At 38.3% G+C, this 22,230-nt stretch overlaps 5 protein-coding genes across 8 annotated transcripts; 3 read left to right on the top strand and 2 right to left on the bottom strand.

The window, feature by feature from the left end:
• Positions 1 to 2,957: 2,957 nt before the first annotated feature.
• Positions 2,958 to 5,391, bottom strand: LOC125764662 (uncharacterized). The gene is made up of 2 exons (XM_049429101.1): positions 3,515 to 5,391; positions 2,958 to 2,988 (listed from the first exon to the last, which is right to left on the bottom strand). The coding sequence occupies exons 1-2, from the start codon at positions 5,389 to 5,391 to the stop codon at positions 2,958 to 2,960; spliced, it is 1,908 nt and encodes a 635-aa protein (XP_049285058.1).
• A 668-nt stretch (positions 5,392 to 6,059) lies between these two features.
• On the bottom strand, positions 6,060 to 16,827 carry LOC125764721 (tRNA modification GTPase GTPBP3, mitochondrial). 4 transcript variants are annotated; one of them, XM_049429269.1, is made up of 5 exons: positions 16,455 to 16,827; positions 15,864 to 16,040; positions 13,327 to 15,782; positions 10,997 to 11,186; positions 7,158 to 7,762 (listed from the first exon to the last, which is right to left on the bottom strand). In XM_049429269.1, the coding sequence occupies exons 1-3, from the start codon at positions 16,558 to 16,560 to the stop codon at positions 14,578 to 14,580; spliced, it is 1,488 nt and encodes a 495-aa protein (XP_049285226.1). In that variant the 5' UTR covers positions 16,561 to 16,827; the 3' UTR covers positions 7,158 to 7,762; positions 10,997 to 11,186; positions 13,327 to 14,577. The 4 variants fall into 4 exon arrangements, with proteins under 4 accessions (XP_049285230.1, XP_049285226.1, XP_049285227.1 ...); XM_049429270.1 differs by lacking the exon at positions 10,997 to 11,186 and adding an exon at positions 9,902 to 10,091 and having other exon boundaries at positions 7,158 to 7,572; XM_049429273.1 differs by lacking the exons at positions 7,158 to 7,762; positions 10,997 to 11,186 and adding an exon at positions 6,060 to 6,477.
• Positions 16,828 to 17,899: 1,072 nt separating this feature from the next.
• LOC125764749 (uncharacterized) lies at positions 17,900 to 19,135 on the top strand. The gene is made up of 3 exons (XM_049429323.1): positions 17,900 to 18,293; positions 18,355 to 18,764; positions 18,841 to 19,135. The coding sequence occupies exons 1-3, from the start codon at positions 18,003 to 18,005 to the stop codon at positions 19,001 to 19,003; spliced, it is 864 nt and encodes a 287-aa protein (XP_049285280.1). The 5' UTR covers positions 17,900 to 18,002; the 3' UTR covers positions 19,004 to 19,135.
• A 5-nt stretch (positions 19,136 to 19,140) lies between these two features.
• On the top strand, positions 19,141 to 20,147 carry LOC125764753 (uncharacterized). The gene is made up of 2 exons (XM_049429332.1): positions 19,141 to 19,862; positions 19,986 to 20,147. The coding sequence occupies exons 1-2, from the start codon at positions 19,339 to 19,341 to the stop codon at positions 20,125 to 20,127; spliced, it is 666 nt and encodes a 221-aa protein (XP_049285289.1). The 5' UTR covers positions 19,141 to 19,338; the 3' UTR covers positions 20,128 to 20,147.
• Positions 20,148 to 21,207: 1,060 nt separating this feature from the next.
• Positions 21,208 to 22,170, top strand: LOC125764766 (uncharacterized). The gene is made up of 3 exons (XM_049429345.1): positions 21,208 to 21,363; positions 21,430 to 21,581; positions 21,654 to 22,170. The coding sequence occupies exons 1-3, from the start codon at positions 21,208 to 21,210 to the stop codon at positions 21,763 to 21,765; spliced, it is 420 nt and encodes a 139-aa protein (XP_049285302.1). The 3' UTR covers positions 21,766 to 22,170.
• The last annotated feature ends 60 nt before the right edge of the window (positions 22,171 to 22,230 follow it).

The raw sequence follows: 22,230 nt of genomic DNA, 5'->3' as shown, positions 1-22,230 counted from the left end.
GAAACTTTCGTTCCATCCATCCCATCTTGCTTCTACGCACAGATATAAAAAGTTCGGAAATTGTTTTCCTTGTGTTTTTCCGTCACTTTCTGTAGCGAATTAAGCAAGGGAAAGTTATCGAAGATTAACGTTTGAAGAGATAATTCTAAGATAATCGTCTATGTTTGCCATCATACTTCTTCTTGAAGAGTAAGAGAACCGAAATTATGCTCATTGCTATATATCTTGTATTATTTTCTTTATTGTATAACTAGTGTTGGGTCAAGAGCGAAAGAGGTACCTCAAACGCTCCGCTCATCTTATTGTGCGCGCTCCCGCACAGCCCATGCGAAAAAGAGGTAGCTCCGTACGGAGCGCTACACGCAGGAGCGATTGTGCGATGCGCTCCCAGAAGCGAAGTTTCGCACCACAAGGAGCGCTACACACAGGAGCGATTATGCGATGTGCTCCCATTTGAAAATTTCCTAAATCTATAGCCTAACCTTTTTTTTTGGGAAACTGATCAAAATTTTCAAAATTGCTTTATTTGATTGCGAATCGATTTAAATGGGTTCCTTTTCACTCAAATAAAGCTTTAAAAGAAGAAAAAAATCAAAAAAAAAAATTTTAAAAAAATTTCAACTCGAAAATTTCATAAGGTTTACCCCTTGCCATTTTTTTGAGAAATTTTGCAAAAAAAATTAAATTGATTTATTTTAATGCCAATTGCTTCAAATAAGTTTATTTTCACTCGAATAATGTTTTAAATTTAAAAAAAATAAAAAATCAGAAAAAATAAGTAAAATATAAAAATTTTAAAATTTTAAAAGGCTCATTTTTGCACCAAATTTTGCCTATAACTCGGTCGGTATCTAACGGATCGCCAATCTTCAACCTGTGGTCGATAGATGGCACCAATGGCTACATTTTCTTCTTGGACGACCATGCTCTCAAATGTCTGTGCCAGAAGTTATTCGAGGAACCAAGTTCCCTACCCTGTTTGAAAAAATTTGAAAATTTTCCTCATTTTTCAGCATTGTAGCAAAATTGAAAAATGTGGTATATTTTAATGGGAATTTGTTGCAATAAGTTTCTTTTCACTTAAATAGTGCTTTAAATTGAAAAAAGAATAAAAAATCAGAAAAAAATTTTTTAAAAATTTTCAACTCGAAAATTTCATAAGGCTTACCCCTTGCCATTTTTTTGAGAAATTTTGCAAAAAAATTTAAATTGATTTATTTTAAAGCCAATTTGTTCAAATAAGTTTATTTTCACTCGATTAATGTTTTAAATTAAAAAAAAATAAAAAATCAGAAAAAATAAGTAAAATATAAAAATTTTAAAATTTCAAAAGGCTCATTTTTGCATCAAGTTTTGCCTATAACTCGGTCGGTATTTAACGAATGGCCAATCTTTAACCTGTGGTCGATAGACGGCACCAATGGCTACATTTTCTTCCTGGACGACCGTGCCCTCAGATGTATGTGCCAGAAGTTATTCGAGGAACCAAGTTCCATACCCTGTTTGAGAAAATGTAAAATTTTCCTCATTTTTGCACCAAATTTTGCCTATAACTCGGTCGGTATCCAACGGATCGCAAATCTTAAACCTGTGGTCGATAAATGGCACCAATGGCTACATTTTCTTCTCGGACGACCATGCTCTCAGATGTCTGTGCCAGAAGTTATTCGAGGAACCAAATCCCATACCCTGTTTAAGAAAATGTAAAATTTTCTCATTTTTATATCAATTTTTGCCTATAACTAGGTCGGTATCCAACGGATCGCCAATCTTTAACCTGTGGTCGATAGATGGCACCAATCGCTACATTTTCTTCTTTGACGACCATGCTCTCAGATGTCTGTGCCAGAAGTTATTCGAGGAACCAAGTTCCATACCCTGTTTGAGAAAATGTAAAATTTTCCTCATTTTTCAGCATTGTAGCAAAATTGAAAAATGTGGTATATTTTAATGGGAATTTGTTGCAATAAGTTTCTTTTCACTTAAATAGTGCTTTAAATTGAAAAAAGAATAAAAAATCAGAAAAAAATTTTTTTAAAATTTTCAACTCGAAAATTTCATAAGGCTTACCCCTTGCCATTTTTTTGAGAAATTTTGCAAAAAAATTTAAATTGATTTATTTTAATGCCAATTGGTTCAAATAAGTTGTGAGAAATTCTCACGGAGTGCTGGCTGTAAATTTTCGGAGTTTTTTCCACCAAGCCGAGAAAGCCGTAATCGTCGCGCGCCGTTCTGTTTGTGACTGTATATTCGTCTGTCAAGTTCATTATTACATAGTTCATTTTGCTAATCCTAAAGTTCACTTACTGCCCTAGATGAAGTCCAATTAACTAATTCCCTTGTAGTTCGTCCGTGAAACATTTCATGAAAGATTTCTATAATTCCTGTAATTTAATTCCTGTAACTCCGAATCTATTTTCAACATTCCCGGCCACCAAAGAAGGAACTTCTTTTAATTCATGAAACCTAATAAGCTAACTAAATGTAATTCGTTATGTGTACCGGAAATTGTACGATTGATCTGCATTGTGATTTGATCGATTGTTGCCGTAATCGATGAACTAGCCTAAACTGTCAGTTTTGTTTACATTATCCCGTATGCGAAAAATGCGTGTGTGCATACTTAAGGTGCGAATGATTGCTAGCCTTCCAAATGTTGTTATCACGTTGCTGCTGAGTACCGTTATCTCAACCAGCCAACCATGCTTGAGTGTATCTCTGAGATTTCTTTTGCCACTAAGGTAAGTAAGTACGTTCCATCCTGATACTAACTACTTTCTTACTTTATAGATAACTATGCGAGCTAGCTATTTGATTGAGCTGATCGACAGCTTCCCTAAAGTTCCCGTACAAACCTATGGGAGAACTTTCTACCGTAATGAAGTGTACTGACACTGTTCGCAAATTTACCTACTGCCTCCTATACTACGCTGAACATCGCTACGAATGTGCGCATGTTAGATACGAACGTGATGCTGTTGTTCCGACCTAAAAAAGCATAATTGAATGCCGAGATGAATGTACGTGAATAATATGTGTGTAGTGAACCCGGCCACCGTCACACATATTCCCGAACCGTCCGTAGATGATGTGTAGTAGCATCACATGATGAAACTCATTCCGATTGAGTAGTGTAAAGAGTGTGTAAATCTCTTTACCCCGAATATGATGCCTGATGAAGCCCGTTGCTTCGCGATGAAATGATACGCCGATAATCGTGTGATGGTATGTAGATATTGATCATTCCAATATTCCCCTTGTAGATTTCGATCTTGTTGTTTTCTGTTCTTCGCAAACCCAGGGTGGTGAATGAAACCAGCGTTTATGATCCGAATGATAGTTTGGTTTCCAATGATGTGACACGTTTGCATGATAGTGTACCGAATTGTCACGAGGACTATACTTCCAGCGCTTGGAATGACATTCGACCCGAGAAATACATCGGTCTAACCTTGACTTTGATGCCCCTAAAACGATGCCAAAATTATGGTAGTGAGGTAAGTGTGCAACATACCTTCCAGGAACTTTATTATAAACAGTGGAACCCTTCTGAAGTGTTTTCTCTCCCGTAGGTGGACTTCCGTAGCCCGAACGATGACATGGTTGAAGAGGTGTACCGTTTGATGCATTCCCTGTCACGCTCCAGCCGAATGATGTTTCCACGAGCCAAGGTTTGCCCGTGCCCATAGATCGTTTTCGTCCTGAATGAACCTCCCAGAACGTGTCTCCGCCGATTACGATGTCTATGTTGCCCGGAACATTAAATGAAGGATCTGCCAGCTGCAGATCGGGCATACTCCACGATGAAGTATCGATGGGTGTAATTGGAGTATGCGCAAATAGTGACTCCAGAACGAGGAACTCCAGATGATTAGAATATGATTGATTCCTCGATGCCACAGTTGCGACGATCGACCCTCTCGCCGACTGTGCCGTTTTTCCGATGCCCGTGACTGCCACGTTGATTTTGTTTCGAGTAGCCGTAAGCTTCCGAGAAAGTGATTCGGAAATAAAATTCGACATGGAGCCTGAATCAAGGAGCACCCTTGCCTCATGTTTCTTTCCGTCGTCACCCACGATGAATATGACAGCCGTTTCCAGGATCACCGAACTGCGATCGTCGTGAGCTGCCATCGTGATCGTTGTAGTGGTAGGAACATGCAAGAGTGTATGGTGTCGCTGATGACACGTGCGACAAGCATGCTCCGACTTGCAGGATTTCACTTGATGGGAATCTCCGAGACAATTCCAACATAAGTGTTTCGATGTAACCACTTCCCGACGTTGCTGCACGTCCTTACTGCCAAACACCGGACAGTTTCGTAAGAAATGGTTCTCCGTACACTCCAAGGGACACTTCGGTGGTGGTGATACAATCATCCTACTTGACACCGGTTGTGCTACGGCTGAGTGAACGATTGTCTTCCGCGAACTTGGATAACGCTGCGTACCGGCCACCTTAGTGATACTAGTGTCATCTTCACAAGTATTACTCCGAGTCGCCTTCAATATTTGTATTCGATCTTGTACAAAATCGATGAGCTCCTTGTATTTGTCCTTCTTGGCATGGACCGAATGCTTTTCCCATGCTAAAACAGTAGCATGATCTAGCTTCATAACCAGCAAATTTGTCAACGGTGTATCCCAATGATCGATGGGCTCGTTGAGCTTTAGTAACCCATTCACATGACGAATGAATTCATCCACCAAATGCACTAACTCATCCACACAGTCCGCGCGTACGGGCGGAAAGGAATGTAGCTTCCGATAATACTCACGGATTAGTGTACGTGGATTATCGTACCTTTTTAGAAGAGCTGCCCACGTCACCGAGTAGTTGTCCGCTGTCAACGGCGTGTGTTCGAAAGGAAGCCCCGCTTCCCCTTTCAATGCTGACAGCAAATATTCCAGCTTCGCAATCGAAGGAAGCTCCGGTGAAGCGTCGATCATTGCGATGAATCGGTCACGAAACGACAGCCATTTCGTTTGGTCGCCATCGAATGATGGCAACTCGATCTTTGGAAGACGTAGATGTGGTGCGTTTGGCCGACCAAACGCAAGCGTTGAAGAAGCCAAACCCGATGTGTCGTTTAGCGTACCCTCTTCCCGTCGAAGGTTGTCCCGTAGGAAGGATTTTAGCTTCCTACACCGCTCCTCGATGTTGATCCTCTCCATAATACACGCTTCGATCGCCTCATTGCTGTCGTCGAGCTCTTCCAGCTTCGATACCGCGGCGAAGAACCCTTCCTTATGCCGTTCCAAGTCCTCTAACGCCTCCGGAATTTGCTTGGCGTCATCCCCAGAAAATTGCACTTGGAACCGTTCGAGAGCACTTATATTTTCCACCGCGATCCTCTTTTTTAGTTGAGCGGCTTTTATCTTCTTGTCCATGATTTTGCACGGTTTGAAAACACTCACAGGACGAAATTACACACGAAAGAAAACGTTTAAGTTTGGCGCGAAAATTCAAATAACGATGGCGCTGAAATCGTTGGCCGTTGCCCTTGATGCGGAGCGAAACGCGATGGCGTGAAACGACGCGACGAAGAAATGTACACCTTGCCCTTGTTGCAGAGCGTTAAACCGACCGAGCTCTTGTTGCAGAGCTTTGAACGAAAAAAAACTCTTTGAATTCACAATCCGGCTCGAAGGACCAAAAATGTGAGAAATTCTCACGGAGTGCTGGCTGTAAATTTTCGGAGTTTTTTCCACCAAGCCGAGAAAGCCGTAATCGTCGCGCGCCGTTCTGTTTGTGACTGTATATTCGTCTGTCAAGTTCATTATTACATAGTTCATTTTGCTAATCCTAAAGTTCACTTACTGCCCTAGATGAAGTCCAATTAACTAATTCCCTTGTAGTTCGTCCGTGAAACATTTCATGAAAGATTTCTATAATTCCTGTAATTTAATTCCTGTAACTCCGAATCTATTTTCAACATAAGTTTATTTTCACTCGAATAATGTTTGAAATATAAAAAAAATAAAAAATCAGAAAAAATAAGTGAAATATAAAAATTTTAAAATTTCAAAAGGCTCATTTTTGCATCAAGTTTTGCCTATAACTCGGTCGCTATCCAACGGATCGCAAATCTTAAACCTGTGGTCGATAAATGGCACCAATCGCTACATTTTCTTTTTGGACGACCATGCTCTCAGATGTCTGTGCCAGAAGTTATTCGAGGAACCAAGTTCCATACCCTGTTTGAGAAAATGTAAAATTTTCCTCATTTTTGCATCAACTTTTGCCTATAACTCGGTCGGTATTTAACGAATGGCCAATCTTTAACCTGTGGTCGATAGACGGCACCAATGGCTACATTTTCTTCCTGGACGACCGTGCCCTCAGATGTATGTGCCAGAAGTTATTCGAGGAACCAAGTTCCATACCCTGTTTGAGAAAATGTAAAATTTTCCTCATTTTTGCACCAAATTTTGCCTATAACTCGGTCGGTATCCAACGGATCGCCAATCTTTAACCTGTGATCAATAGATGGCACCAATGGCTACATTTTCTTCTTGGACGACCATGCTCTTAGAATGTCTGTGCCAGAAGTTATTTGAGGAACCAAGGTCCTTACCCTGTTTGAGAAAATGTAAAATTTTCCTCATTTTTATATCAATTTTTGCCTATAACTCGGTCGGTATCTAACGGATCGCCAATCTTTAACCTGTGGTCGATAAATGGCACCCATGGCTACATTTTCTTCTTGGACGACCATGCTCTCAGATGTCTGTGCCAGAAGTTATTCAAGGAACCAAGTTCCCTACCCTGTTTGAGAAAATGTAAAATTTTCCTCATTTTTCAGCATTGTAGCAAAATTGAAAAATGTGGTATATTTTAATGGGAATTTGTTGCAATAAGTTTCTTTTCACTTAAATAGTGCTTTAAATTGAAAAAAGAATAAAAAATCAGAAAAAAATTTTTTAAAAATTTTCAACTCGAAAATTTCATAAGGCTTACCCCTTGCCATTTTTTTAGGAAATTTTGCAAAAAAATTTAAATTGATTTATTTTAATGCCAATTGGTTCAAATAAGTTTATTTTCACTCGAATAATGTTTGAAATATAAAAAAAAATAAAAAATCAGAAAAAATAAGTAAAATATAAAAATTTTAAAATTTCAAAAGGCTCATTTTTGCATCAAGTTTTGCCTATAACTCGGTCGGTATTTAACGAATGGCCAATCTTTAACCTGTGGTCGATAGACGGCACCAATGGATACATTTTCTTCTTGGACGACCATGCTCTCAGATGTCTGTGCCAGAAGTTATTCGAGGAACCAAGTTCCATACCCTGTTTGAGAAAATGTAAAATTTTCCTCATTTTTGCACCAACTTTTGCCTATAACTCGGTCGCTATCCAACGGATCGCCAATCTTTAACCTGTGATCAATAGATGGCACCAATCGCTACATTTTCTTCTTGGACGACCATGCTCTCAGATGTCTGTGCCAGAAGTTATTCGAGGAACCAAGTTCCATATCCTGTTTGAGAAAATGTAAAATTTTCCTCATTTTTGCACCAACTTTTGCCTATAACTCGGTCGGTATCCAACGGATCGCCAATCTTTAACCTGTGATCAATAGATGGCACCAATGGCTACATTTTCTTCTCGGACGACCATGCTCTCAGATGTCTGTGCCAGAAGTTATTCAAGGAACCAAGATCCATACCCTGTTTGAGAAAATGTAAAATTTTCCTCATTTTTGCACCAACTTTTGCCTATAACTCGGTCGGTATCCAACGGATCGCCCATCTTTAACCTGTGATCAATAGATGGCACCAATGGCTACATTTTCTTCTTGGACGACCATGCTCTTAGAATGTCTGTGCCAGAAGTTATTTGAGGAACCAAGTTCCTTACCCTGTTTGAGAAAATGTAAAATTTTCCTCATTTTTATATCAATTTTTGCCTATAACTCGGTCGGTATCTAACGGATCGCCAATCTTTAACCTGTGGTCGATAAATGGCACCCATGGCTACATTTTCTTCTTGGACGACCATGCTCTCAGATGTCTGTGCCAGAAGTTATGCAAGGAACCAAGTTCCCTACCCTGTTTGAGAAAATGTAAAATTTTCCTCATTTTTCAGCATTGTAGCAAAATTGAAAAATGTGGTATATTTTAATGGGAATTTGTTGCAATAAGTTTCTTTTCACTTAAATAGTGCTTTAAATTGAAAAAAGAATAAAAAATCAGAAAAAAAAATTTTAAAAATTTTCAACTCGAAAATTTCATAAGGCTTACCCCTTGCCATTTTTTTGAGAAATTTTGCAAAAAAATTTTAATTGATTTATTTTAAAGCCAATTTGTTCAAATAAGTTTATTTTCACTCGATTAATGTTTTAAATTAAAAAAAAATAAAAAATCAGAAAAAATAAGTAAAATATAAAAATTTTAAAATTTCAAAAGGCTCATTTTTGCATCAAGTTTTGCCTATAACTCGGTCGGTATTTAACGAATGGCCAATCTTTAACCTGTGGTCGATAGACGGCACCAATGGCTACATTTTCTTCCTGGACGACCGTGCCCTCAGATGTCTGTGCCAGAAGTTATTCGAGGAACCAAGTCCCATACCCTGTTTGAGAAAATGTAAAATTTTCCTCATTTTTCAGCATTGTAGCAAAATTGAAAAATGTGGTATATTTTAAAGGGAATTTGTTGCAATAAGTTTCTTTTCACTTAAATAGTGCTTTAAATTGAAAAAAGAATAAAAAATCAGAAAAAAAAATTTTAAAAATTTTCAACTCGAAAATTTCATAAGGCTTACCCCTTGCCATTTTTTTGAGAAATTTTGCAAAAAAACTAAATTGATTTATTTTAATGCCAATTGGTTCAAATAAGTTTATTTTCACTCGATTAATGTTTTAAATTAAAAAAAAATAAAAAATCAGAAAAAATAAGTAAAATATAAAAATTTTAAAATGTCAAAAGGCTCATTTTTGCATCAAGTTTTGCCTATAACTCTGTCGGTATCAAACGGATCGCCCATCTTTAACCTGTGGTCGATAGATGGCACCAAAGGCTACATTTTCTTCCTGGACGACCATGCTCTCAGATGTCTGTGCAAGAAGTTATTCGAGGAACCAAGTTCCATACCCTGTTTGAGAAAATGTAAAATTTTCTCATTTTTACACCAAATTTTGCCTATAACTCGGTCGGTATCAAACGGATCACCAATCTTCAACCTGTGGTCGATAGATGGCACCAATGGCTACATTTTCTTCTTGGACGGCCATGCTCTCAAATGTCTGTGCCAGAAGTTATTCGAGGAACCAAGTTCCCTACCCTGTTTGAAAAAATTTGAAAATTTTCCTCATTTTTCAGCATTGTAGCAAAATTGAAAAATGTGGTATATTTTAAAGGGAATTTGTTGCAATAAGTTTCTTTTCACTTAAATAGTGCTTTAAATTGAAAAAAGAATAAAAAATCAGAAAAAAAAATTTTAAAAATTTTCAACTCGAAAATTTCATAAGGCTTACCCCTTGCCATTTTTTTGAGAAATTTTGCAAAAAAATTTAAATTGATTTATTTTAATGCCAATTGGTTCAAATAAGTTTATTTTCACTCGAATAATGTTTGAAATATAAAAAAAATAAAAAATCAGAAAAAATAAGTGAAATATAAAAATTTTAAAATTTCAAAAGGCTCATTTTTGCATCAAGTTTTGCCTATAACTCGGTCGCTATCCAACGGATCGCAAATCTTAAACCTGTGGTCGATAAATGGCACCAATCGCTACATTTTCTTTTTGGACGACCATGCTCTCAGATGTCTGTGCCAGAAGTTATTCGAGGAACCAAGTTCCATACCCTGTTTGAGAAAATGTAAAATTTTCCTCATTTTTGCATCAACTTTTGCCTATAACTCGGTCGGTATTTAACGAATGGCCAATCTTTAACCTGTGGTCGATAGACGGCACCAATGGCTACATTTTCTTCCTGGACGACCGTGCCCTCAGATGTATGTGCCAGAAGTTATTCGAGGAACCAAGTTCCATACCCTGTTTGAGAAAATGTAAAATTTTCCTCATTTTTGCACCAAATTTTGCCTATAACTCGGTCGGTATCCAACGGATCGCCAATCTTTAACCTGTGATCAATAGATGGCACCAATGGCTACATTTTCTTCTTGGACGACCATGCTCTTAGAATGTCTGTGCCAGAAGTTATTTGAGGAACCAAGGTCCTTACCCTGTTTGAGAAAATGTAAAATTTTCCTCATTTTTATATCAATTTTTGCCTATAACTCGGTCGGTATCTAACGGATCGCCAATCTTTAACCTGTGGTCGATAAATGGCACCCATGGCTACATTTTCTTCTTGGACGACCATGCTCTCAGATGTCTGTGCCAGAAGTTATTCAAGGAACCAAGTTCCCTACCCTGTTTGAGAAAATGTAAAATTTTCCTCATTTTTCAGCATTGTAGCAAAATTGAAAAATGTGGTATATTTTAATGGGAATTTGTTGCAATAAGTTTCTTTTCACTTAAATAGTGCTTTAAATTGAAAAAAGAATAAAAAATCAGAAAAAAATTTTTTAAAAATTTTCAACTCGAAAATTTCATAAGGCTTACCCCTTGCCATTTTTTTAGGAAATTTTGCAAAAAAATTTAAATTGATTTATTTTAATGCCAATTGGTTCAAATAAGTTTATTTTCACTCGAATAATGTTTGAAATATAAAAAAAAATAAAAAATCAGAAAAAATAAGTAAAATATAAAAATTTTAAAATTTCAAAAGGCTCATTTTTGCATCAAGTTTTGCCTATAACTCGGTCGGTATTTAACGAATGGCCAATCTTTAACCTGTGGTCGATAGACGGCACCAATGGATACATTTTCTTCTTGGACGACCATGCTCTCAGATGTCTGTGCCAGAAGTTATTCGAGGAACCAAGTTCCATACCCTGTTTGAGAAAATGTAAAATTTTCCTCATTTTTGCACCAACTTTTGCCTATAACTCGGTCGCTATCCAACGGATCGCCAATCTTTAACCTGTGATCAATAGATGGCACCAATCGCTACATTTTCTTCTTGGACGACCATGCTCTCAGATGTCTGTGCCAGAAGTTATTCGAGGAACCAAGTTCCATATCCTGTTTGAGAAAATGTAAAATTTTCCTCATTTTTGCACCAACTTTTGCCTATAACTCGGTCGGTATCCAACGGATCGCCAATCTTTAACCTGTGATCAATAGATGGCACCAATGGCTACATTTTCTTCTCGGACGACCATGCTCTCAGATGTCTGTGCCAGAAGTTATTCAAGGAACCAAGATCCATACCCTGTTTGAGAAAATGTAAAATTTTCCTCATTTTTGCACCAACTTTTGCCTATAACTCGGTCGGTATCCAACGGATCGCCCATCTTTAACCTGTGATCAATAGATGGCACCAATGGCTACATTTTCTTCTTGGACGACCATGCTCTTAGAATGTCTGTGCCAGAAGTTATTTGAGGAACCAAGTTCCTTACCCTGTTTGAGAAAATGTAAAATTTTCCTCATTTTTATATCAATTTTTGCCTATAACTCGGTCGGTATCTAACGGATCGCCAATCTTTAACCTGTGGTCGATAAATGGCACCCATGGCTACATTTTCTTCTTGGACGACCATGCTCTCAGATGTCTGTGCCAGAAGTTATGCAAGGAACCAAGTTCCCTACCCTGTTTGAGAAAATGTAAAATTTTCCTCATTTTTCAGCATTGTAGCAAAATTGAAAAATGTGGTATATTTTAATGGGAATTTGTTGCAATAAGTTTCTTTTCACTTAAATAGTGCTTTAAATTGAAAAAAGAATAAAAAATCAGAAAAAAAAATTTTAAAAATTTTCAACTCGAAAATTTCATAAGGCTTACCCCTTGCCATTTTTTTGAGAAATTTTGCAAAAAAATTTTAATTGATTTATTTTAAAGCCAATTTGTTCAAATAAGTTTATTTTCACTCGATTAATGTTTTAAATTAAAAAAAAATAAAAAATCAGAAAAAATAAGTAAAATATAAAAATTTTAAAATTTCAAAAGGCTCATTTTTGCATCAAGTTTTGCCTATAACTCGGTCGGTATTTAACGAATGGCCAATCTTTAACCTGTGGTCGATAGACGGCACCAATGGCTACATTTTCTTCCTGGACGACCGTGCCCTCAGATGTCTGTGCCAGAAGTTATTCGAGGAACCAAGTCCCATACCCTGTTTGAGAAAATGTAAAATTTTCCTCATTTTTCAGCATTGTAGCAAAATTGAAAAATGTGGTATATTTTAAAGGGAATTTGTTGCAATAAGTTTCTTTTCACTTAAATAGTGCTTTAAATTGAAAAAAGAATAAAAAATCAGAAAAAAAAATTTTAAAAATTTTCAACTCGAAAATTTCATAAGGCTTACCCCTTGCCATTTTTTTGAGAAATTTTGCAAAAAAACTAAATTGATTTATTTTAATGCCAATTGGTTCAAATAAGTTTATTTTCACTCGATTAATGTTTTAAATTAAAAAAAAATAAAAAATCAGAAAAAATAAGTAAAATATAAAAATTTTAAAATGTCAAAAGGCTCATTTTTGCATCAAGTTTTGCCTATAACTCTGTCGGTATCAAACGGATCGCCCATCTTTAACCTGTGGTCGATAGATGGCACCAAAGGCTACATTTTCTTCCTGGACGACCATGCTCTCAGATGTCTGTGCAAGAAGTTATTCGAGGAACCAAGTTCCATACCCTGTTTGAGAAAATGTAAAATTTTCTCATTTTTACACCAAATTTTGCCTATAACTCGGTCGGTATCAAACGGATCACCAATCTTCAACCTGTGGTCGATAGATGGCACCAATGGCTACATTTTCTTCTTGGACGGCCATGCTCTCAAATGTCTGTGCCAGAAGTTATTCGAGGAACCAAGTTCCCTACCCTGTTTGAAAAAATTTGAAAATTTTCCTCATTTTTCAGCATTGTAGCAAAATTGAAAAATGTGGTATATTTTAATGGGAATTTGTTGCAATAAGTTTCTTTTCACTTAAATAGTGCTTTAAATTGAAAAAAGAATAAAAAATCAGAAAAAAAAATTTTAAAAAATTTTCAACTTGAAAATTTCATAAGGCTTACCCCTTGCCATTTTTTTGAGAAATTTTGCAAAAAAATTTAAATTGATTTATTTTAATGCCAATTGGTTCAAATAAGTTTATTTTCACTCGAATAATGTTTTAAATTAGGAAAAAATAAAAAATCAGAAAAAATAAGTAAAATATAAAAATTTGAAAATTTCAAAAAACTCATTTTTGCATCAAGTTTTGCCTATAACTCGGTCGGTATCTAACGGATCACCAATCTTTAACCTGTGGTCGATAGATGGCATCAATGGCTATATTTTCTTCTTAGACGACCATGCCCTCAGATGTCTGTGCCAGAAGTTATTTGAGGAACCAAGTTCCCTACCCTGCTTGAGAAAATGTAAATTTTTCAGCATTGTAGCAAAATTGAAAAATGTGGTATATTTTAATGGGAATTTGTTGCAATAAGTTTCTTTTCACTTAAATAGTGCTTTAAATTAAAAAAAGAATAAAAAATCAAAAAGAAAATTTTAAAAATTTTCAACTCGAAAATTTTATAAGGCTTACCCCTTGCCATTTTTTTTGAGAAATTTTGCAAAAAAATTTAAATTGATTTATTTTAATGCCAATTGGTTCAAATAAGTTTATTTTCACTCGATTAATGTTTGAAATATAAAAAAAAATAAAAAATCAGAAAAAAATAAGTAAAATATAAAAATTTTAAAATTTCAAAAGGCTCATTTTTGCATCAAGTTTTGCCTATAACTCGGTCGCTATCCAACGGATCGCAAATCTTAAACCTGTGGTCGATAAATGGCACCAATCGCTACATTTTCGTTTTGGACGACCATGCTCTCAGATGTCTGTGCCAGAAGTTATTCGAGGAACCAAGTTCCCTACCCTGTTTGAGAAAATGTAAAATTTTCCTCATTTTTCAGCATTGTAGCAAAATTGAAAAATGTGGTATATTTTAATGGGAATTAGTTGCAATAAGTTTCTTTTCACTTAAATAGTGCTTTAAATTAAAAAAAGAATAAAAAATCAGAAAAAAAATTTTAAAAAATTTTCAACTCGAAAATTTCATAAGGCTTACCCCTTGCCATTTTTTTAAGCAATTAAGCAAAATTTAAAATTTTGTTTTATTTTAAGGTGAAACGCACAATCGCTCCTGTGTGCAGCGCTCCGTGTAGAGCTACCTCAAGGGCTCCGAACACTGTAGAGAGCGAGAGCGGTGCACTCCGCTTTTGCAAAAGAGCTACTTGACCCAACACTATGTATAACGTTGTACATAATGTAAAAATATACATCTTACATCTACTCAACGTTGTACTATTATTGTCTCATTGTCATGCCGAAACATGTTATCGCTATGTCCCTAGGCGATCGCAATTACAACCCAGGCGACCATTATCTACCATATGAGATAACATGCGGACATGTATTCCGGGAACTCATCAGAACCAAAACCACGGTTAATATTGCCCAAAAACAATCTACCATTAACTCTTTTAGCGATCGGCAACTCAACTCTGTTCTTTATTTTCCTATGCAAAAACTACTAAATATAACATCGAGTATTTCCTCCGTTTCCACCGTGCCAGTTATTTTCCCAATACAGCGAACTGCATTCCGCAAATGATGCGTTACGATGGCCAGATCCCGATCCTGCGGTGCAGTTTCTTTGAAATAGTCCCGAAACCGTTCAAGATACGTTAAGCACTGCTTTAGATGGAAACGATGGCGCTCCTGGCTGATAGTAGGGCTTTCCACTGCAGGATTTCCACACAGTTGCTCCAACCGTGTTTTCATACGTTCCATAAGTTCCGCTAATCCTTCCTTACTCTCGCAAGACAAACAAGTGAACTGGGTGGAATTGTTTTTTAACCATTGTAGCGTAACATTGTCCACTAAATCACATTTGTTGAGAATCGTCAACGTATTGGGCATCATGCGCTGTTCTATGCCGAGCGCTTGTATGTATTCTTCCATGAAAGCATCCAATCGATTGACTGATTCGATGCGAGAAGCATCCACTACCAGCAATAGTAAATCGGCACATTCTACGTACGTTCTAGCTCGTGCAATACCTTCACTCTCTACCACATCGTCTGTGCTTGATCGAAGTCCCGCCGTGTCGGCTAGAATGACTGGATATCCGGCAATGTCGTAGTGCGATTCCACTATATCCCTGGTAGTGCCAGCAATACTCGTAACGATCGAAACGTTGCGCTGGCTGAGCAGATTGATAAGGCTGCTTTTGCCCACGTTTGGTGCTCCAACGATTGCCGCACGAACACCGTTTCGGAGCCGCTCGCCACGTCTGTTGTCGTTCAGGTGCACCTTCAGTTCCTCGATAACAGCTTCAATCTTCTGTACTGCTACGTGCAGCACATCATCATCGACATCTTGATCTTCGGAAAAATCGATGTAAGCTTCAATGCTGGCAATAGCATTCACCAACCGTGCACGCATATCGTTGTAAAAACATGAAAGCTGACCATTAGCTTGACGCAGCGCCTGCCTTCGTTGTGCTTCTGTTTCGGCGTGTATTAAATCCGCTAAGCCTTCTACCTCGGTCAGGTCCATTTTACCAGCGAAGAATGCACGCTTGGTAAATTCGCCCGGCTCGGCTATTCGTGTGTCAGCGAACGTAGCTAAGCTGTCGTACATCGCGGAAACTATTGCCGAACCACCGTGGACATGAAACTCAACCGTATCCTCACCGGTAAAGCTGTTTGGACCTAGGAATGGACAATTTTGTGGTACTGTTAGCCATCATTAAGTGCAAAAATACAAAGCTACTAGCGGCCATTAGCAATTACCGGGAAACCAAAGCAAAAGTCCTCGATCTATCATTGCTCTCGTTTCGCCATGGAATATTTTTGTTAGCAAAGCCCGTCGGGGTTCTGGACACTCTTTCAACCGAGTCTTCTTGTGAATGATGGATTGTGACGCTGGACCAGACACACGTATTACTGCTACTCCACATTTACCAAAGCCTAGAATGATATACAAGAAAACCCTGTTTGAATATTGTTCAAATATTGTTACAAATATTGTTGTAATATTATTACAACGGTTTAGAAACACTCAGCATGACACATATAATCCCCGCACAATCTGCTGTAATTAATTTTAATCAATTTCGCCCAGTCCTAGTTTCAAAATACATTCGCTTCCATAATGAACCACGTTCTCGGTGAAGAATATTCGAATTCAAATTTAATAAACCGCGATGACTGCTGTCAACATTGCGGCAAGGAATTGTTGATTGGGGAACAGCTGATCGAAGCGTAAACAAAGACAAAATAACACCGGCAAGCACCGCGGAAACTGATTTCATGCATAATTCGCAGTAATATAACGATTCTCCAACGAATTCCATGCCCATCTCACCATAAATAAGCACTTACCAGACGATATTCCAAAGATTGTAGAGTTGTTTCTGCAAGATTGTCTAAACACCAAGTTGTTCAATTGCTTTGAAAACAAAACGGAGTACAGGCGGGCGCACAACATCTTGTGTGATAAAACACTCGTAAACAACAGTTGCGTTAATTAAAACACCTTTATCACTAAATGAACTAACTATTATGAGCTTATGTTTGAGATCAGAACAGTTTACGCTTCCGAACCAAAACCAAAAATGCTCAGCTCACATAAGAGAGGTTGTACAGCAAGTTGTCATACGCTTATTTGACAAAATATTTCCCCATATTTGAAATCGTTTTAAATACAGAAAGATTTGGTTTTTTTTTATTTTTGTGATACTAATAAAACCTTTTTAATGAACTTTTCAGATCTATTTTGGTTTTACGCGATTGTAAATGCATGTCAAAAATCACAAATCTTTTCGAAAAAACGATACGTATGTGAGACCACCACCTCTCTGAAACATGAAATATCCCAAAGTTTGACAAATAGATGTCGCTAGCTTTTCATTTGAAATGCTCACCCCGTCACTAAACGCTTAGCAATTGTTGCGTTTGCGAACGTGATTCAGAAAATTTGTGCGAAATTCCATACACAAGTGGCACAAAACGCTTGAAATTCAAATTTAGGTGTGGTATATCATTATTTTGAATAAAAATTCTATTTTTAAAACAGAATAATGGCTGTTAATTCAAAAATAAAAATTATCTCCTACATATAACCCAAAGAAAAATCTATAACTTTGCAATTTCCTAAGCCTTATTTTTGTTGAGTAATTTAGAAAAGATTATAAATTGATTTATTTTAATGTGAATTTGTTGAAATAAGTTTCTTTTTACTCAAATAATGCTTTAAATTTAAAAAAAGAAAAATAAAAAAAAATCTAAAAATTTGAAAAAATCCTAAGGCTATAGCCTTAGCTTGTTTGGAGTAATTTAGCGAAGTTTTATAAATTAATTTATATTAATGCGAATTAGTTGAAATAGGTTTCTTTTCGCTCAACCTCCCCCTCTCTGCCATATGTAATTTTAGATAGTTTGACAAATAGATGGCGCTAGCGTTTTATTTGAAATGCTTACATTGCATCACTTTATATTCGATGTCGACATTTTTTAACGGTTCTTGGCCTGAATCTTAATCTCATTAAATTTATTAACAATCAAGATTTAATCTTCTTCCAACCTGTCAAAGTTTAACGCGGTATCTTTTCATTTTCAAATTCATATCACATAGAAGAAAGAACGATCGTTTGATAATTGAAAAGCAATTGTAATGATTACGAACCAATGTTGTAGATATACTTATCATCTCCGCGTATAAAATATCCCTATTGAGTTGTTAACATTATGATGATAAATTTCATTTTAATTTTCGTCTCCAAATAGTGCTTGAATCATGAAACTGGTTAAATCAATTGCGCTATTTGCCTCCTCGCTCGCGTCACCATGTTGTCGCTCCACTATTAATGGGCAACTTTCGTCCAATTCAAACAACTGCTAATTTCCACACATTTCCGGACGAGTGCTTGAATGGTGATACGTGACAGTACAACGACACATTCATCTTACCCCGCGAGTCTCGCGAGTAGGCAATGTCTTTGGCACACTTTCGTCGAATATGGCCCAGTAGTGCTTGCTCTGCGATCTGGAATATCACCGAAACCCGAAATGCGTTTGCTATCGATTCTGTGTGTTTGCCTGCTGCTAGCGGCAACCGTAGCGCTCGAGCGTACTGAGCAGTCAACAAATAGTAGTTCCTCGAGGGCATTATCAAGACAGGAACGGAAAGTTCTTCTTTTCCCGATCTTAACCACACTTCAGGTATGTTGGTTCGTGCGGTTCGAAATGGTTTTGCTGATCCAAATCCATCTCAATCTTCCAGATCAGCATGTTAACTGCGACCGATGGGCGGTTGTATGCACCGAAGAAAAAGTACCCGGCCCGTAAACTGGGCATCAATCTTGGCTTTCAGCAAAACTTTAACCTACCGTTTCGGTTGCTGGAGTTCTACAAACCACCAACATGGGCACGTGCGATCGCCGGTATCCTGCGAGGACAATTTCCATCCACCTCCGTAGTGAGGGCTCGCAGTTGGAAGCGATCAACCGATCACCAATCGTTGGCTCTTAGTGCTGGCCAACTGTACACGTTTGTGGAAGACTTTCTGCATGTCTTTGGATACGATCGGGACTGTCTGGTGAAGAGTGTCTGTGAGCTTGCACACAGTCCATTCGATGGTACTGATCAACAGCAGCAAGATTTTATGACCGAAATAGTACACTTGTTGTTAAGGTAAGACAATGCTGACTGAAGGGTTGGATGGAACGGGTTTTGCTGTAACGTACCTTTGTGTCTGTATCTTCACCAGCCCGTCGGTACACGAATCGTTTGCAGAGGATGAAACGGAACAGAAGCGTGCCTACGAAATGGCGGAACGACTCGGCGCTAGTGGCGCTAACTGTGATCTAATCTACGACCGATGCCATCGATCGGTTTTGAGTGATTTTTCGAATCTGCTTGACGTTTCTTAAAATTGATCGTGTCGGTTCACTTAGAAGCTAGCTTAATGTTACGTACTGTTCTATTTATGAAGCTCGAAACTCGGTGTAAATAAATATTTATTTCACTACTTACATGTAAAACACGAATATAAATTAGACTCGCTGGTGTAGTTACAGCCCCCAACAAAACGAACGAAAGCAAAGTTTGATTTGTTTAATGCTAAAGAACAATGTAAATATTGTTCAAAATATGGGTAACCGTGCCATTGTTCGATCACTCCCACATTCCATCGCTAGTGTGCGGAAGACGTTCGTTCTGGAAAGAATTATTATTGATCAGAAATATCTTTCAGCATCGTGCCACCATGTACTCTGACCGTTTTGCGTTGTTCGTTTGTGTTGTAGTGCTGCTAGTTAGTGGCACCGTTTATGCATCGCAATGCACACAATCCACCGAGCGTCTGCCCAACAGTACTGCCCCATTTGAGGTCCATCATAACCGCGATCGACGGTACGTGCTCAGCTACCCGGTGAACGGTGGTGTGGCGAAAGTGCTTTTCGGTTTCGTCGCACCGGTACGCTTTCATCACATGCTGAAGCGCAGCATCAACCTGGGCATTAATGTGCAGGCCAACTATCGCATCCTGCCGAACATTATCTTCCCGCATCCTGAGTCAGTGTGGAAGAACCGCTACAGCGAAGATACGTACGTCGATACGGGCCGTAAGCAGCTGTACACGCTGCTGGAGCAATTTCTCGGCAAACCAGGTGACCGGAGCGGCCAAAGTGAAAGGGCACGTGCCTGCCTGCTGCGAACGATATGCGAGGTGGCCGACACACCGCTGACCCACAATGGGATGGTCGGCGAAATATTGGACATTATTTTCACGTAAGCATTTAACGACCGCTAGTTGAGCGGGTCACGGCGGATGGGAATCTAAACTGGACCTACCATTTTCTGTTGCTGTTTCTTTTTTCACTCTCTCTCTCTCTCTCTTGCTCTTATCTGAAGTCCTGGTGATACGGATGACCTGTTGGATGAGTATAAAATGGCACGAAAGTACGGTGCTAACGGGGTAAATTGTGCCCGCCTGTATGACGCGTGTCCCTTTGGTCATGGAATTTTGGATACTGTTACTGCGATGCATTGGTGAAGTTTAATTATCTGCAAACGAATGTTATGGGTTGAGTTTTGCTGAGAATGAACAATAAAGAGATGAAAAATTCTTGTGAAATAAAAGTACTTTCTTACAAACATTCATGGGATCGTAGCACAGTTCCTAGTATTCCGTAATTGTAGCTTCCCAACTGAGACATTAAGATGACAAAGTTCTTTGGTTTAATGCGTTTCTGAGATCTGAATCATCGTCAAAGGTTAGTAAAATGTATTGCTAAGCTCAATAACAATTAAAACATAGTACAGATCATGGATAGCGTACATCCATTCGGAAAAAGGACATCTCCGAAATTATCTGCAAAATAATAATCCAAGATATAAGAACAGATAAAAAAATCTGGGAGATTACGTGATGATAATAGAGTAGAAAATGGCCATTACATCCTTGATCACACCTGATGACTTCAAACTATCATCAATACAAATTCACGGCAAGTCATTTTGTCAGGATCTCCGAAGTCACAGAGAAGGATATATGGATGGACATCTTTAACTGCATCTTCCTAATGCCACCAAAACAAGGTACAGAAGAATGAAGAAGAAAAATAATTGAAACAATTGCACATTTGCAAAGATCTAAAAGAGTTGTAAGATATGGGTTGAGGGTGAGGGATGAGATAGTTTTCACTTAATTTTCTCCTGCGTTGTGCATCTGTATGCTCACAGAAGAATGCCCACAAGTAAACGAAAGGAAGAAAGCAAGAAAAAACTACACCAACTTACAACCAGAACCGTTTCTGGACCACATTTCAATCAAGATCGAATCACGACGGTTCGTTGACACACATTTGCTTAACGCGTTAATCACGTCAGCAAACAACGTGGACGTAAGTGAAAGCTAGAACAGTGCTGTCTAGCTGTGGCACAAGGAAGCACGGACGGATGGAAAGTTGATCGAACCCGATCAAGATGTTCAGCTTTAAACGTTTACTTATGCTTAACATCTTCACTAGCTTGGTGGCCAAGATTGCGCGTGGACAAATATGTCTCGGTAGGTCAGTGTGATCGGGTGATTGAATTGATTGATCCAGTAATACACCTACCTTCTGAGGATAGCATGGATTCGTTTCGATGGTTTTCCATGCTAACGCTGGTGACGTTAGTTGTGTTTGGTGCCTTTATTGAATGTGACAACAGCTTCTACTCGAACTCTACCCAAACACTAGCCCGACGGAAAAGGACACTCATCTTTCATCCCATTTCGAGAGGATTCGTAAGTAAAGCTTGTTTCGTTTTTCACCAACTTGGAGTTACTACCTATTTCTTTGTACCGTTTTAGTTTCGTGTAAACATTAAGGATGCGATAGCAGATAATTCCACGATCTGGGCCCACGGGATCGGATTTCGTATGAACATAGAGTTCTACAATCCGCCGGGGTTGAAGATTACGCGCCGCGATGTGCATCAATCAGTGGAGAGCATGATCATGGCGTAAGCTCATGATGATCTTTTAAGTGAAAGAGCAAAAAACTTCTTCACGATCCTGTCCATTCTTTGTTACAGCCATGGGTTCGATGGTCGTGCCTGTATACTGCGCACCTTCTGCGAAGTCTCGAAAGTCATGACACCCAAGAGTGGCATTTTGTTCAAGCTGTTCAAGCTAATCTTCCGGTAAGTGTTGGACGAAAAAAAACATTGAACGAGTGCAGTCTTATATGCGTCGTCTCGTTCGTTTTCCATTCCAATCTCCGTACACAGATCGAAAGCGACCGGCTCTGATGACAGTTCCATCGGTTCTTCAAACAGTTTACCGGAGGGTGATGACGAATACTTCCCATACCTGACGGCCAACGATTGTAAGGAGCTCGATCGCCACTGTCCTATTACGCAGCTTGATATGGATGGAATGAACACAGCCGCGTCGAATGAGGTCACTGAAGCAGCTCGCACGAGTTATTATTAAGGTATGTGGTACTAGGATCGGAAGACATCAATCAGGAAAGAAGAACGTGTATAATCTCCATAAGCATAATGTAAAACAAATAAAACTAAGTTTTAAACTATTGTATTTAAAAAAAGTGGGACGAGTTTGGAGAGTTTTCAGTTAATTATAGTGTTTTAATTAAATACTCACGAATTG

Source organism: Anopheles funestus, chromosome 2RL (genome assembly GCF_943734845.2).
Source record: "Anopheles funestus chromosome 2RL, idAnoFuneDA-416_04, whole genome shotgun sequence".
NCBI lineage: Eukaryota > Metazoa > Arthropoda > Insecta > Diptera > Culicidae > Anopheles > Anopheles funestus.
This window is presented reverse-complemented; position numbering and strand designations above follow the sequence as displayed.